Source organism: Neoarius graeffei, chromosome 14, assembly GCF_027579695.1.
Source record: "Neoarius graeffei isolate fNeoGra1 chromosome 14, fNeoGra1.pri, whole genome shotgun sequence".
NCBI classification, from domain to species: domain Eukaryota; kingdom Metazoa; phylum Chordata; class Actinopteri; order Siluriformes; family Ariidae; genus Neoarius; species Neoarius graeffei.
This window is the reverse complement of record NC_083582.1, coordinates 30,823,721-30,839,589: the sequence shown is the minus strand read 5'-3', so window position 1 is coordinate 30,839,589 and position 15,869 is coordinate 30,823,721. Positions and strand designations below refer to the sequence as shown.

The window sequence follows — 15,869 nt, the reverse complement described above, 5'->3', positions numbered from 1 at the left end:
AATATTTCTTTGGAAAATTGTGGGTTAAAATAAATTCCTATAGTAATAATATATTTCCTGAAATCTTTCAAACATGGGTTTATTATGAGATTTGTGACACCTGACATATTATGAGATGATGACACCATCACAAACTTTGCAAAAACTATACACATTGTCAGCTTTAAAAATTGGTATATAAAAGCAAAAATATCTTCTCCACAGACAGCAGAAGTTCTACATTGAGGCCGCAGCAGCATCAAACATCTCATTGCCTGAGCCCCCTGTAAAATTTGATCCTGATGCAAGCTGGGTAAAATTCCATTTGGGGATCAACCGTTATGCACTGTACTCCAGAGATGACCAAAGCATTGATAAGATACTGCAAGATATGCAGAGTGCCACTATCATTGGAGCAGGTGGTTATTTGTCCAGTTGCTAGAATGTTGACGATTTATATCCTATAATGGGCATGTTGGGAAAACACTTGTGTACGCTACCTTTCCAAAGTTCCGAATCACCTAACATATATCATGACAAGTCATTATTCTATTCATGAATCTTATATAGTCTCATATAAAACCCATATCAAAAAAGTTGGGATGGTATGTTGAAATTGAATTTAATACTGAAAACAATGATTTGTAAAGAATCCTTGACCTGTTTTGCAATCAGTACAATACAACAGCACATTATTCAATGTTTCACTTCATGATTTTTATTGATTTTTTTTAAATAAACACGTTTCAATTTTGATTCTTGCAATACATTTAAAAAAAAAGTTGGGACAGTAAAGCATTTACCCCTTTATAATGTTGCCATTCTTTCTCACAACACTTAAAAGATATTTAGGGACTGAAGACACCAAGTGATGAAGCGTTTCAGGTGTTTTTTTTCCCCTATTCTTCCTGCAAACAGGTCTGAAGGTGTGCAACAGTACAGTGTTATCTTTGTCATATTTTTGTTTCAAAATTCTCCACACATTCTCTTTTGGGGACAGAGGGACAGGCACCCTCTTCTTCCACAGCCCTTCCTTTGTAATGTGTGCAGAATGTGGTTTTGCTTTGTCTTGTTGAAACATCGCTGGAAAAGACATCGTCTTGAAGGCAGCATATGTTGCTCCAAAATCTCAGTGTACTTTTCTGCATTAAATGCTGCCATCACAGAAGTGTAAGATACCTTTCCCAAGAGCACTGACACAACCCCATACCATGGCACACCCTGGTTTTTGGACTTGTTCCTGGTAGACAGTCTGGATAGTCTTTTTCATCTTTGTTTTGGAGCACACAGCACCAATTTCTTCCAAAAAAAAAGCCTGGAATACTGAATCGTCTGACCACAATACACATTTCCACTGGGTGATGGTCCATCACAGATACCTCCAAGCTCAGAGAAGTTGACAGCGCTTCTGGACACGCTAACATAAGGCTTTCTTTTTGCACAGTAAAGTTTTAACTGGCATTTGTGGATTGTAGAGCTTGACAAAGGTTTGCCAAAGTAATCCTGAGCCCATGTGGTTATATCAGCTATAAATGAATGATGGTTCTTGATGCAGTGCCATCTGAGGGATCGGAGATCACAGGTGTTCAGCTTAGGCTTGTGCCCTTGACCTTTATGCACCTAAATTCCTCCAGATTCCTTGAATCATTTAATGACATTATACACCGTAGAGGGGGAAATATCCAAATCCCTTCCTATATTCCTTTGAGGAACATTAATTTTCTCACACATTTGTTAACAAACTGGAGCTCCTCGACCCATCTTTGCTCCTCAAAGATTAGGCCTTTTCTGGGTACTGATTTTGTACCAAACCATGATTAGAATTACCTGTTAACATCACCTGTTTCAAATCACATCATTATTTAATTGTTTTACTTCATTACTAGCCCTAAATTATCCTGTCCCAACTTTTTTTTTTGGAATGTGTTGCAGGCCTGAAATGCAGGAATGGATGTATATTAAAGCTGTACAGCCTTTTGATTTCATAAAATTGGTGAAATTTAGTTCCCTCTAAATTTTGGTCATTGTGATATATTTTTATTTCTGCAATATCCCACAAAATATCAGGCCATTCTGTGGCTGGGAAGATATTTAGCAAATAATGTGCATGAAATCGTTCGCTTTGTGCAATCATGCAGACAGAGGAAGTCCGGTATGCGCATGTGCAGGTTTACCTTCTTCTTTTCATTCTTCTTTTGGGTTTTACAGCAGCTGGCATCCACAGTGTTGCATTACTGCCATCTACAGGTTTACCTTTGACGGTGCACTGACAGTTCCATCATTCTGTCGCTAAACGAACAGCTGATCACACCGAGGTGCTCGCTGACCGCCGATATTTATATTTATTGGTCTTGCGTTTCCTTTCCTTCGCAACATAACATCTTTTCTTCTCACTTTCCGTTACTGTGTTCAGTCTTTCACGTTTCATTTGCATCCTCCATTTTTCTCTCCTGTTTCAAATTTGTATCCCACAATGCCTTATGTGAACGGGGAAAGCCCACCATGTGATGCATGACAAAGTATCTTAAATTGGGTCATAGTGAAGCAGGAAAAAATAGTGGAGAATTTAGGGCCATGTGGCCTTAAATTCATTAATTGTTCTATTTTTAAAAGCCTAATAAAATTGGAAGTCTGTGATTCGAATTCAGTAGCTTTCGGTCCACTAAACAAAAATAACTGGGTGTTGGGGAAAACTCTTTTTATGACTTACACTTGAAAAATCTGAAAGGCGGTCTAGCTTTAACAAATGAAATGAAGTTGACCAGACAAAACATGAAATATCTTGGGTTCAGTTTGTCTCCAAAGTCAATTTAGAAATCACTGCTTTCCTTTTTTTATTTGCATTTTCCATACCGTCCCAACTTTTTCTGATTTGGGGTTGTAGAATGTATATATGAATTTGTAGATATAACATAAACCAGGCACTAAAAGATATTTAGTGCTTTCGTTTAGTATATATTACTTTTACCTATATATAATAATTTGTCATTAATGTCCACGCTTCGATTTGATGACTGCCCTCAAAAAAAGTAGATTAATTTTTATATTGATATATTTATATGCATAATGTTTTATGGCTTTCCATGTATAACATGAAACCTAAGTACTGTAGTACTGGAATAATATTAAAATTAATTTATAGCTATATATGGAACAAAATGGAGTTCATATTACCTTTGAATCCAAACTTTTGCGACAATTCTGAACTTCTGAATGGTAGTATAATTACTAATTACCATGAAATAATGTACCATGAGCAAATATAAATTGTAAATACAGGGTGTTTCAAAAAAAATTTTATATTATTTGAGGTGTAAATATCCCAGAAATTGAATAGTCTAGGCAAATGAAACTAAACAGGCTTAATGTTGAGCAATATAAGATTTATTTCTCAAAATTTGAATGAGAAATTCAAAAGGTTTGTGGATTCCATGAACGATTTCACAAATGTTCAATATGTGCACCGCCTGAGACCCAGCACTCTAACACACAAAACGCCTTTTCTTTTCCAACGAATGGCATTTCTATACCTAAAAAGATTTTAAAAAACATTAAACATACAATTTTGACCTGTTTCCACACGTGCTGTTAAAATTTGAGGTCAATTGAACGAGAATTGGCAAAGTTATTAGATTGTGAAATTATATAATTTTTTTTTTATGAAACACCCTGTATGTTCTATTTCAGACAAGATTCTAGTGTGCTTAATCTCTGTAGGATATCTGAAATTTTTAAGACTTAAAATGAAATAAAATTTTTTATTTGTATTTGGCTCCATGTTTACATGTAATAATAAGTTTTTGTTCAGTATGATCTGAAGCTTAAGCAGACAATGACAGAGTGATGCGAATTATTGGCTGCCTGAAAAGCAACAGTCTGATTGATGTCTACAAATATTTTAGATTACACTCAAGATGAGAAAGCCTTAAAGGGAGCATGTGACTGTTCACAAGGTAAGTTTGTATCTCTTTCTTTTCAGCTCGAACCCGACGGGGAGACTTCAATGATATTTGGCAAGACTTCAATGATATTTGATATTTTCTATATTTTGCCTTAGGAAATTTTATAACCCACAAACAACTCATCTCAGAAGAAGAAATTAATATTTCTTTTGTTTGGTCTAAAAATAAGACGCTATAACCCAGAGGCAAAAAAGGGAAAAAGGTGGTGGTGTAGAGCAAATAGCTGCTGGGTTTTGAAAGAATGAGATCATGGCACTGTGCCCTTTTACAGCTACTGGCTGGGGTGCAGAAACCTAAAAGCTACAAACAATTGCCATCTGTGAAAACCACTTGCCCTCGAGAAAGGCTTTATCCAGCCCTGGTATCGTAAAGAGTGTAGTTTAATAAAGACATTCTTCCAAATCAAAATCACACACATATACAGTGGGTAAAGTTTAAATATCTACTTTTTCCATCCTTTTTTTTTTTTTAAATCTCTCCAAGGTATATCCCTCCAAACACAAAGGAATCCTTTACTGAAGTAAGCAAACATGACTAAAAACAGATAAAAGTTTTACAAATTAATATTTTTGCCTGGGTTATTCTTTGCTGTTGTACTATTTCTCCTGGCATCCTAAATGTTGTTGTTACACATGAATTTTATATCAGCTTCGGACTTTGTTTACAGTGACTGAGGTCGTGAAAATACTGACTGGGCCAAGGTCGGTATTTTCAAGGCCGAGGTCACAGTATTTCACGATACAGAACGACCTTAAGCTGGTAAATAATATATTTATTTCTTTCATTACCAAATTCTAACAGAAAACGAGAGCACCCGAAAGGGAAACCATATTTAGAACAAACCTGCTAAAAGCTCGTTTTCAGCTTTCTCCTGAAATGTTTTCTTTTATTTCGTCTTCCTCAGGGTAGTAAAACTCACTTTCGCTGTGAACACTGTCGTTATCGCTATCCATGCTGTAAAATTAATGCTATTATACTGAGAAATGCGAAAATAAATGTTGACAAAAAATTGCTACTATGTTTGTTGTTGTTGTTGTGAACGAGCGAGTCGCCAAAGGTCCGTAACCAGGGTCCAGATCGTAGGATTCCGGACTGCTCGCTAGCCAATCAGAGTGCACGATTTGATGGAAACCGGACTGCGAAAAAAATAAGATATGATATGATATATTACAGTGTGGGAAATAAGGAATTTTAAGCAGACTGTCACAGGACAGACAAGTCTGAAATGTTGTCTGTCCATCCAAATTTCAGTCTGTCTGAATGACAAGCCAAAGGCCCGGAACAATGTGGCCAGGGGTCCGGTGCCCACCTTAGGGCCCCAGAAACTGAAGGGCTTTAGATGCCTGGAGATCACTTCTCAGCTATTTCCAGGCACATTTTTGTGATCTTCAATGGTCAAATTACGCTAGACATTAGTTGCTAATTAAACTACAAATTGAATATAATTTACAAGAAAATGTCAGAAGATTCAAGAAAAACATGGTTAAAAGTTCTACCCAAGAAAACAGTAGCACACACAGGTCAGTTCCATGTCTAGAAAAAAGTATGGGGGGCCAAGGATGTTCCTACTGCTTACTGGTACTCATATACAGGTACTATAATAACACTCATGAAACATTATGTCAACAATGACTATTTTTATGCCATGTTTATAATAAGTCTATAAGAAATTTAGTAATTAGCAACACAACTATTCTTACATAACAGAGTTAAAATTTTGAGGATGAGATTCCAAGTAGGGGCGGCATGGTGGTGTAGTGGTTAGCACTGTCGCCTCACAGCAAGAAGGTTCTGGGTTCGAGCCCCGTGGCCAGCGAGGGCCTTTCTGTGCGGAGTTTGCATGTTCTCCCCGTGTCCGCGTGGGTTTCCTCCGGGTGCTCCGGTTTCCCCCACAGTCCAAAGACATACAGGTTAGGTTAACTGGTGACTCTAAATTGACCGTAGGTGTGAATGTGAGTGTGAATGGTTGTCTGTGTCTATGTGTCAGCCCTGTGATGACCTGGCGACTTGTCCAGGGTGTACCCCGCCTCTCGCCCGTAGTCAGCTGGGATAGGCTCCAGCTTGCCTGCGACCCTGTAGAACAGGATAAAGCAGCTACAGATGATGAGATGATGAGATGAGATTCCAAGTAACTTTGCAACAAAATGACTTTTAAAACGACTCAAAACTAGACATGGGAACATCATTTGGCATTCAGACTAAAATCTGATGGACTAGAACTTAGAATAGAAAAATAAAATAGAAGATAGAAGAACACACTGCGAGAGAGAAACCAATCGAAACCGAAAAAGTGAAAGTGATTATTATGCCGTTACCATGTGAATAGTCTTTTATGAATGCATAAGTACTCCGGCGTGACTGAGCAAGGTAACAAGTCTTTTGTTTCATCTAATTTAGGTCATTTAAAAACTATAATGTTATTTGGCACTGGGCACGTAGGAAAGTGTAAAGTATGAAGTTTCTGTCAATATGTTTATCATGCTTGTATGATAAAAAACCCACGAAGATATTTATCTAAATATGTGACCTACTCATTCTAAACCTGTCAAGCTTCGCCGGAGAAGCTCTCAATCCCAGAGGGTTAAAATACAATGGAAAAAACACTGTCAGGGTTCAAAACCTGTAGTAGAGCGGCGGCTACAATTATCGACAGTCCATAATTATCGACACCTTTTCAGATTTACCAATAAAAAACAATTTTACAAAGCTGAGTTTCAGTTACAACAGTTATTATTGGTTAAGTAATCAACCAGAAGACCCGCCTCACCCTTTGGGCTTATCGTATGATGAGACAGCTCGTTACCGGAGATGGAATTTTTAGGAAAACCCGGACATTGTCATCATAGGTAAGCATGGTGGAAAGATCATGGACATGTTTTTACTTATCAAATTCACCAATATTTCATGATCTCCTTGTCGAAACCTACTTTGTTTCTTACTCTTTCATTTGACAGCCGCCATTTTGTATCTAAATGTGCATTTGAGAAGTCACGTGAAGTGTCGATAATAGTGATCACTTTCACCGGTGTCCACCATTATCGACACCCTGTGGAATTAAGTGACATTTACAACGGTTATGGATCGATCTTTGTGTAACATTGTTGAAGTAGATGAAGTACTTTAAAAAAAATAAAAGTGCTGTGATTTATAATAATTTTTTTTCTGATTCATAACAGAATGGAATGTTTACAGAGTATTTGGAATCCGATTGCAATAAATAGAATTAGAGCAGAATTAAATTCCGAGCATATAAAAAAAATTACAAGCTTGAAATATTCAGATTTTTCTATTCCATTCAGCATTTTTTTTACAGTTTGTTGTAAATATCTACCACATATTACAATATCAGTAGGCATTTTATATTTTTAGATGTAAAAATATAAAGTTTTGGTTTGAGGAATGACATGCGACCTTTGACCTGGATTTTCATGTGGTTACAATGTCAATTGCCTGTTGATATTTATTGGTAAACGACAAAACTAGACATGAATACAAACAACAACGAATGAATAACAAAATGTGATCTACGAAAATACTTAGAAAGTGGGTAGAAAGTGGAACAAAAAGATTTTCTGATGCAGGTTAAACATTATCAGTTCATTTGTTGACAAACATTAGAATTACTTCCTCATTTACGTAAGCACCGACATCCATATATTTATATAAAAGATCTTTTGTACTAAATATAAGTCGATGTAAAACAAGTGTTAAACAAAAACTATGTTTTGTTAACTTAATACCACATACCGATTATTATTTTTTTTTATAAATAATCATCTGGATGTCAATACTTGTGGAACGGTATCATGTGATCTGATACACTAAGTAATCAGGAATCAACTCATTTTTTTCCAGTGGAAGTTTGAATAATTATTCATGCACAATTTACATATTGAAAGTCTTTTCTACTTTTGCAACGGCCGAAAGATCGTTAAGGTGTCGATAATTGTAGCCGCCGCGCTAGTCTATTTTCTTTGAACATTAGTGGTATACTGTACCTACCCAGCTGATAACTAGCATTGTATCAGGCCAGAATGCACTCCTGCTGGCTGATGAGAGGCAACTTGTCGTTCATCGAAAGCGTCCGCGATCGGCCAATCATAGGCCGTGTTACGACATAATGTATTCGCCCAGTGTAATATTTGGAAGAAAATTAGAAGTAGATTAGACCCATGATATCTTTACAAATTTCCATGGGCTATCCAATTTGATGCTTTTGAAATACAGACAGACAAATGCAAAAATTACTGGTCAATGTCCGCCTGTCCGGCCTTATTTCCCACACTGATATCATACGACATAAAATGCTCTAAGGAGGTTAAAAAAACAGTATAATTTCATTTGGAGTCAAGGAATGCTACAGCCTCAGACACGAACAGGGCATACCAACCACCAGTTTAAATAAAACCCAGCCCTATGTAATTAAGCTATCACTCCTTGGCCATAAAGAGAACTTTAAACCTCTAAAATTTGTTACGTTATGCATTACGCCAATGCAGACAACTCCAAGCAGAAAGGGAAAAATAAGATGTACAGTTGTGGTCAGAAGTTTACATACAGTGACATGAATGTCATCTTGGATATGAATGTTATGGCAATATTTGGGCTTTCAGTAATTTCTTTGAACTATTTTTTTTGTGGGGCAGAATGTACAGCATACAGCTTTAATTTAAAAAACACTAGAATTTGGTGCACAAGTTTTAATTTTCCTTGGGTTTTCTGAAATCAACACAGGGTCAAAATTATACATACAGCACACCTAATACTTGAGTAAAATGTCTCTTCTCAAGATTCACCTTGACCAAACATTTTTGTTTACCATGAACAAGCTTCTGGCAGAATTCTGGTTGGATATTTCACAACTCTTCATGGTAGAATTGGTAGAGTTCAGTTACATTTTTTTTCTTGGCATGGACTCAACTTATAAGCACGGTTCATATATTTTCAAAACAGTTGAAGTCAGGACTTGTTTTAAGCTTAATATTAGCCTGCTTTATCCTCCAAAAGCAGCTCTGATGCGTGTTTGGGTTCATTGTCCTGTTGTAACTCCCAACTCATGTTCAAGTTTCTGATGGTTTATGCTGAAGAATTCTGAGGTAGTCCTCCTTCTTCATTATTCCATCCACTTTGTGCAATGAACGAGTTCCACTGATGCAAAACAGCTCCAGAGCATGATGATCCTACCACCACCAGCAGCTGGTACAGTGTTCCTCTGTACATGGTGGTCATTGTGGCCAAACAACTCGATCTTTGTCTCTTCTGACCATACAGCTATCCTCCAGAAGGCTTTTTCTTTGTCCGTGTGGTTAGCTTCAAACTTTAGTTAAGCTTGAAGGTGTCAATTTTGGAGCAGGGGGTTATTTCTTGGATAGCAGCCTCTTAGTCCATGGTGATCTGAACTGTAGACAGTGATCCATCAGCTTCCAGTTCATGGCAGGGCTGTGCCATGGTGGTTTCCAGCAGGGCTTTGAACCGGTTCAAGGAACGAAAACGAAAACCGGGAACTTTTTCTATTTCACATGGAACAGAAACGAAACCAGAAACTTTATTATTTTTTATGTTCCGGAACAGAAACGCTTATTAAAAATAATGGTAACCGGTTAATACCGGTTTTTATTTCGTTCCTCAAAGTTTCCGTAGCCTACAAATAAAAAAGCCATTCTTCTCCTGTGCAAGTTTCTATGGCCCGCTGGGGTTCACTTCCTGTGTGACGTTCGCTGACTGAATGGAGAGTGCGGGAAGGTGGACTACTATCATGTCTCCACATGATAAGTGAGTAAGTGCATTACTGAGTGTCTGAGCAAAGAAGAGCCTGAACGATGCAACCTCCCTATTGGCTGTTTGTAAAAATGTATCAATTGTTGCCCTTCCCACGGGAATCATCGCGGGCTCGAGAGACGAGACCTGACGAGTTAGTTCGTTGGTAGCAGAACAAAATGTCTGGACACAAATCGGGTTTTCAGAAAAGGAAAGAAAATAAACGGAGGGTCGAAAATACAAAAAAGGAGGCAGAAAATGCAAAACGAGTTTTAAGGTAGGACAAATGGTTACTTTTCTGAGGCAGCCCGCCATGGCTGCAGGCTTTCAGTTGTCATTGAATGGTTACTTTTCTGAGGCAGCCCGCCGTGGCTGCCTGCAGGCTTATTTATTATAGCCCATTTAGTTAAAATAGTTGATATAAAATGTTTATAGTTATAGTTATGTGATGGTTGTCCTGATTTAGACTGATGTTTTTTTTTTTTTTTTGGGGGGGGGGGGGGGGGGGGGGGGGTTGCGCGATGTTGGACCCAGGTCCAGATTAGGGCAGAACCAGCCCTGGCTACATTTCAGGTGTAGTTTGTTTTATGTATGTATGTACTTGCATAGATGTGTACTTGGTCTTCCAATATGGCGCCTAACAAAATCTCGCGGCGCGGTGACGTCATGCGGTAGCGCTCTATAGGGCCTGACTAGCCTTTGGTAACACACTAAACGAATTATCTTTCATTTTTGGCACTTTTTCTGTTTGTGTAAATGGGAAGACATACTGAGAATCCAAATCGCCAACATTTGAAATAATGATTGTTTTGAATTATTTCTTGTCTTATTTAATGAAGGCTGTAATAGAATTAGCCTACATTTGGCTTAAGCTGGATGAGACAGAGACATAATTTTATAGCCATTTGTTAAACAGCTGACAGGGAACGTAATTAACCGTTCCGGGAACTAAATTTTTTTGTTCTAACCGGTTCGGGAACGTCTATTTAATGGTGGAACCCAAAACCGGAAACGTTAAAATTCCGTTTCTGTTCGGAACGAACCAATAGAAAAAAAATTCTGGTTCAAAGCCCTGGTTTCCAGGTTGTTCCTGACCATCTAAGCCAATTTCCTTTCAGCTGAGGGTGACAGTTTGGGTTTTCTTGAAGCAAAGTGGCTTGGCAAAGTGACTACACCTCACAATAACTTGCATACAATTGTTTGAACTGATCTTGGAATTTGCAGTTGTTTAGAAATGACTCCAAGAGACATTCTGGAGTTGTGTATATCTGCGATCCTCTTTATCAGATCTGCACTGAGCTCCTTGGACTTTCCATTTTACTGTGTGTTGGTCAATCCAATGAGTGCTGTAAACAAACCCTTTTTATGAAGGCACAGAGAAGCTACCAGCTGTAGTCAATCATGATCACTAACAGGAAGTTAAGAGACCTCGGCCTTGGCAAGATAAGAGACATTTTGGAAGTTTCAGCACCTCTGAATTCATAATTTAAGTGAGAGTATGTAAATTTTTGACTCTGTATGTATAATTTTGACCCTGTGTTGATTTCAGAAAACCCAAAGAAAATTAAAACTTGTGCACCAAATTCTAGTGTTTTTTTTTTTATTAAAGATGTATGCTGTACATTCTGCCACAGAAAAAGAACAGTTCAAAGAAATGACTGAAAGCCCAAATATTGCCATGACGTTCATATCCAAGATGACATTCATGTCACTGTACGGTATGTAAACTTCTGACCACAACTGTATGTGACTCACTATATTAATGTGTTTTGATAGGACACTTTGCATCAAACAAAACCACCTTATACTGCATAATAAGTGACCTTAATTAATTTTTAATAAAGAGATGAAAAAAATTTTCTCTTACTTATTCCAACAGTGGTTAAGCCAAGTGGCCATCATCTGAAACTTGCACTAAAGTTGCAAGACTTTGGGAAAGCTATGTTCAAACCTATGAGGTAAGCCTAAAAGTAAAAAGATCTAAGAATGTATCCTCGATGTGTGATTTTATAATGTAAGAAAATGTAAATGATTGGTTTTTAGACAGGAACGACATGAAGAGACACCTGAGGACTTCTTTTATTTTGTTGATTTCCAGAGACACAATGCAGAAATTGCCTCTTTCCACCTAGACAGGTATGATATACAGGACAGTACTGTGCAAAAATCTAAAAATCTTAGGCGCCCTGTTTCTTTTTTCATACAGACTTTGTTACAGATTTCTATTTGATGACGTCTACATTATCGAGTCGGTACAAAAACATTTTAGAGTTTCAAACGCTTGTTAATTTTTTTTTTCAGCACAAAATTAAATGTTACAGAAAAAAAAGTATGTATCTGAGCAGCATATTACCTAAGAGAGCACTTTTAAGATTAAAAAAGAAAACATAATGAAAGCTACTGGGTTTTGGTGCAAAATTAAGAAGCAACTATGACAGTCAGTGTCCAGAAGAACTGTCGCTGGTTCTGCAAGATGCTCAGTAAAACCTACAGATCATTTCCGCATAAAACTGCACTCATTATACCTGAGAATATATATAATTATTATTATTATTTATTTTAAAGCAAAGGGTCATCTCACACCAAATATTGACTTTGTTATATTGATTTATCATGGCTTACTGCTGTTTATAGTATTTTTTTTAAATGTTGAAACATTTCATTTCTTTATTTTTAAGCCATTTTTGGTCTACAGTATTTCTTTACATGTGACAAATACTTTTGCACAGTACTGTATGTTTTCAGCTTGTTGTTTCTTGCTTTGAAACAGCTTTCAAATTAACAATCAAGCATAACATTTGACTCTATACATAAATGCAACAGTACTTATCCATCTCTTCTGAGCTTGAGTTAATAAAAAAAAAAGACCAATTTACACAATGTTGTTGCAGCTTTGCACTTGCTGGCAAAGTCTCTAAGACATTAAGCGTTTATTCACAGCTATAATGAATGTTTATCTGTCTCACGGTGTAATCCATGGCTCAGCTCCACCTAAAGGTGTGTCAGTCTTAAATACTAAAGCTACATAATTGCCATATCACCTACGCACACTTAAAATTACCAAAGAGGGAGGAATTGTTTCTTAAAGCTGCAAGCAAATAAAATTCATTCTCACGTGTCAGGGCTTTAAAGAACACTGAAACCATTTGCAGAATACCTTAAGCATGTGGAGACAAAAAGAATTCACAGAACGAAAGCCATTTTTGACTAATCTTTTGCAATAGAGTTGCACAACGAAGGGAAAATATGAAGCTGAAGCATGCATATTGTGTTACACGTTAGAGTGCTTTTATTATAAAATGTAGTCATTATTGAATAAAAAAATGCATGTATTAATATGCATTATTATTATCCATACAGGACACTTTTTTGATGGAATAAAAACATGTGATCTATTCCCTTCTAGTTGGTTTCCATCATTTAGTTTGATAGCATGCAATATTGTTAGCATATTGCTTATCCTACATGTATGACATCACTCTACCCAGTGGAGAATGAGCGTTGAATATCGTTTACGATATTGCATGGTTGTCACGTCAGAGACGTACAGTAAAACTTCTGTGCTAGTGAGTGACTGTGACAATTTGTAAACAAACATGGCCGCCATGTTTCCTTTGTTAAATATGGGAGATTTTGAGAGAATTTTGAAAGAGAAAGACGCATTGAATAACCGAAAGGAATTTTTAATAATAATAATACTAATAATAATAATGGCAGGCGGCACGGTGGTGTAGTGGTTAGCGCTGTCACCTCACAGCAAGAAGGTCCGGGTTCGAGCCCCGTGGCCGGCGAGGGCCTTTCTGTGCGGAGTTTGCATGTTCTCCCCGTGTCCGCATTGGGTTTCCTCCGGGTGCTCTGGTTTCCCCCACAGTCCAAAGACATGCAGGTTAGGTTAACTGGTGACTCCAAATTGACCGTAGGTGTGAATGTGAGTGTGAATGGTTGTCTGTGTCTATGTGTCAGCCCTGTGATGACCTGGCGACTTGTCCAGGGTGTACCCCGCCTTTCGCCCGTAGTCAGCTGGGATAGGCTCCACCTTGCCTGCGACCCTGTAGAACAGGATAAAGCAGCTAGAGATAATGAGATGAGATAATAATGGCTTTTTTTCTTGGTATATCAGCTATATTCCATTCAGCTACTCGTCTTCACTCATTCAGTATCATGCTAGCTGAATGGAATATATCTGATATACCACTCAAAGCCAGCCAACATTATTTAAACAAGAAGACAGAGTCATCTATATCCCCCGCCCTATATACCAACTATATACAAAGTTTTAGGATATTATTTGTCACATTTTTCAAGTTCTGCTGCAGGAAACCAACCCTACCTCTTTACACTGACCTCAGCAGCCCATGGGACCTTTGGTCCAACTGAGCTAAAAATTAAAATTTCTCACATTTCTTAGTATCAAAAGGCACATATACATCACTTAATCAACACATATACCAACTTTCAAGACCGCACCACTCATAGTTTTCAAGTTCTGCTCCGGAAACATAACCTACCCCTAAGACTAACCTGAGAGACAAAGTCTGAAATTGTCTCATCTCATCTCATTATCTCTAGCCGCTTTATCCTTCTACAGGGTTGCAGGCAAGCTGGAGCCTATCCCAGCTGACTACGGGCGAAAGGCGGGGTACACCCTGGACAAGTCGCCAGGTCATCACAGGGCTGACACATAGACACAGACAACCATTCACACTCACATTCACACCTACGGTCAATTTAGAGTCACCAGTTAACCTAACCTGCATGTCTTTGGACTGTGGGGGAAACCGGAGCACCCGGAGGAAACCCATGCGGACACGGGGAGAACATGCAAACTCCACACAGAAAGGCCCTCGCCGGCCCCGGGGCTCAAACCCGGACCTTCTTGCTGTGGGGCGACAGCGCTAACCACTACACCACCGTGCCGCCCTCCGTGGAAACATGAAAAATTTAAATTTCTCAAATGTCTTAGTATGAAAAGGCACATCTACATCACCTTGTTAACATGTATACCAAGTTTCAAATCCGTATCATGAATAGTTTTGGATATATGCTCCCGAAACGAACATTGCTCTTAGAAACTAAGCCAAAATGTATTTTTTATGTAAAAATTTGAAAAATACTTTTTTTCAAAAATCCAAAATAGCAAAAGGCACCAGTTCACATGTTACTTGATATGTATACAAAGTTTCATGAAGCTATCTTCAGTAGTTTTAAAGATATGGCCCGGAAATGAAAACGTGACTGGATGGACAGCCGGCTGGCCAGACGGAACCCGTTTCTATATCCCCCGCCAAACTTTGTTTGGGCGGGGGATAACATGAATATGATGCATACTAGTCTAGCTTAGAAATGATGACAAGTTAGTTCAGTGAGTCACTGCTGGTGTTCAAGGGAACAAGCATGTTAAATGGGTTGGCCATATGAAATGTAACAGAATTAAAAAATAACAAATTGTCAGATTGTCTTTTGGAAATAATTTCTCATGACTTATCTTTTCATTTTTAATCATTTAATTAAATTACTTTAATTACTGTCTTATTAATTACTTTATTCTACTGCATACAAGTAACCAAATTCACACTTTGGCTTCTAGCATCTTATAATTCCACAGCTTTAAAAAAAAAAATACAGCCAAAATATTATTTGTCTTTTTTCATCCACTGAAATAGTGTTGTGTAATTTGTCTTGCTCAGAGTCCTTGATTTCCGGAGAGTTCCCCCTGTGGTTGGGAGACTCATTAATGTCACAGGCGAGGTATTGTACACCACATACAATGAGGAGCTCCGTAGTGTCTTCTTTACCTCACCAGGCAAGCACTTACGTTCACACACAAAGGTTAAATTAGCATTTGCTACACTGTGCTTATAATTGTAAGGTAAAGAATGTATGTAAAAAATTAGCTTTACCATTACTCTATCTTAGATGTCAGTATTATGATTATGTGTTTCTGTACAAAGTTGTAAACTCTTTTTTTAAATGTCCATATCTGCTATCAGAGATACTGTTACATGCGCCATCTAGACAGTCACGCCATATGGAGCTTTTTCGTCCAGCCCTTGGCCGGACAAATATTAGAAGCAATCATATATTGGTTAGGGCGCAGATCAAATTTAACCATCTCCAGAAACGTAATGACATTGATTTATTTACTTCTTTGACTTGTTTTAAGATGAAATG

The 15,869-nt window shown here is 37.7% G+C and overlaps 1 protein-coding gene across 1 annotated transcript in view; it reads left to right on the top strand.

The window, feature by feature from the left end:
- Nucleotides 1-15,869, top strand: part of fam20a (FAM20A golgi associated secretory pathway pseudokinase) — a 38,477-nt gene that overhangs the window by 6,933 nt on the left and 15,675 nt on the right. Inside the window, exons 2-6 of the mRNA XM_060939511.1 lie at nucleotides 205-398; nucleotides 3,882-3,932; nucleotides 11,578-11,656; nucleotides 11,742-11,834; nucleotides 15,386-15,501. Coding sequence (XP_060795494.1) covers nucleotides 205-398; nucleotides 3,882-3,932; nucleotides 11,578-11,656; nucleotides 11,742-11,834; nucleotides 15,386-15,501 — 533 coding nt within the window. The remainder of the gene's footprint in view (nucleotides 1-204; nucleotides 399-3,881; nucleotides 3,933-11,577; nucleotides 11,657-11,741; nucleotides 11,835-15,385; nucleotides 15,502-15,869) is intronic.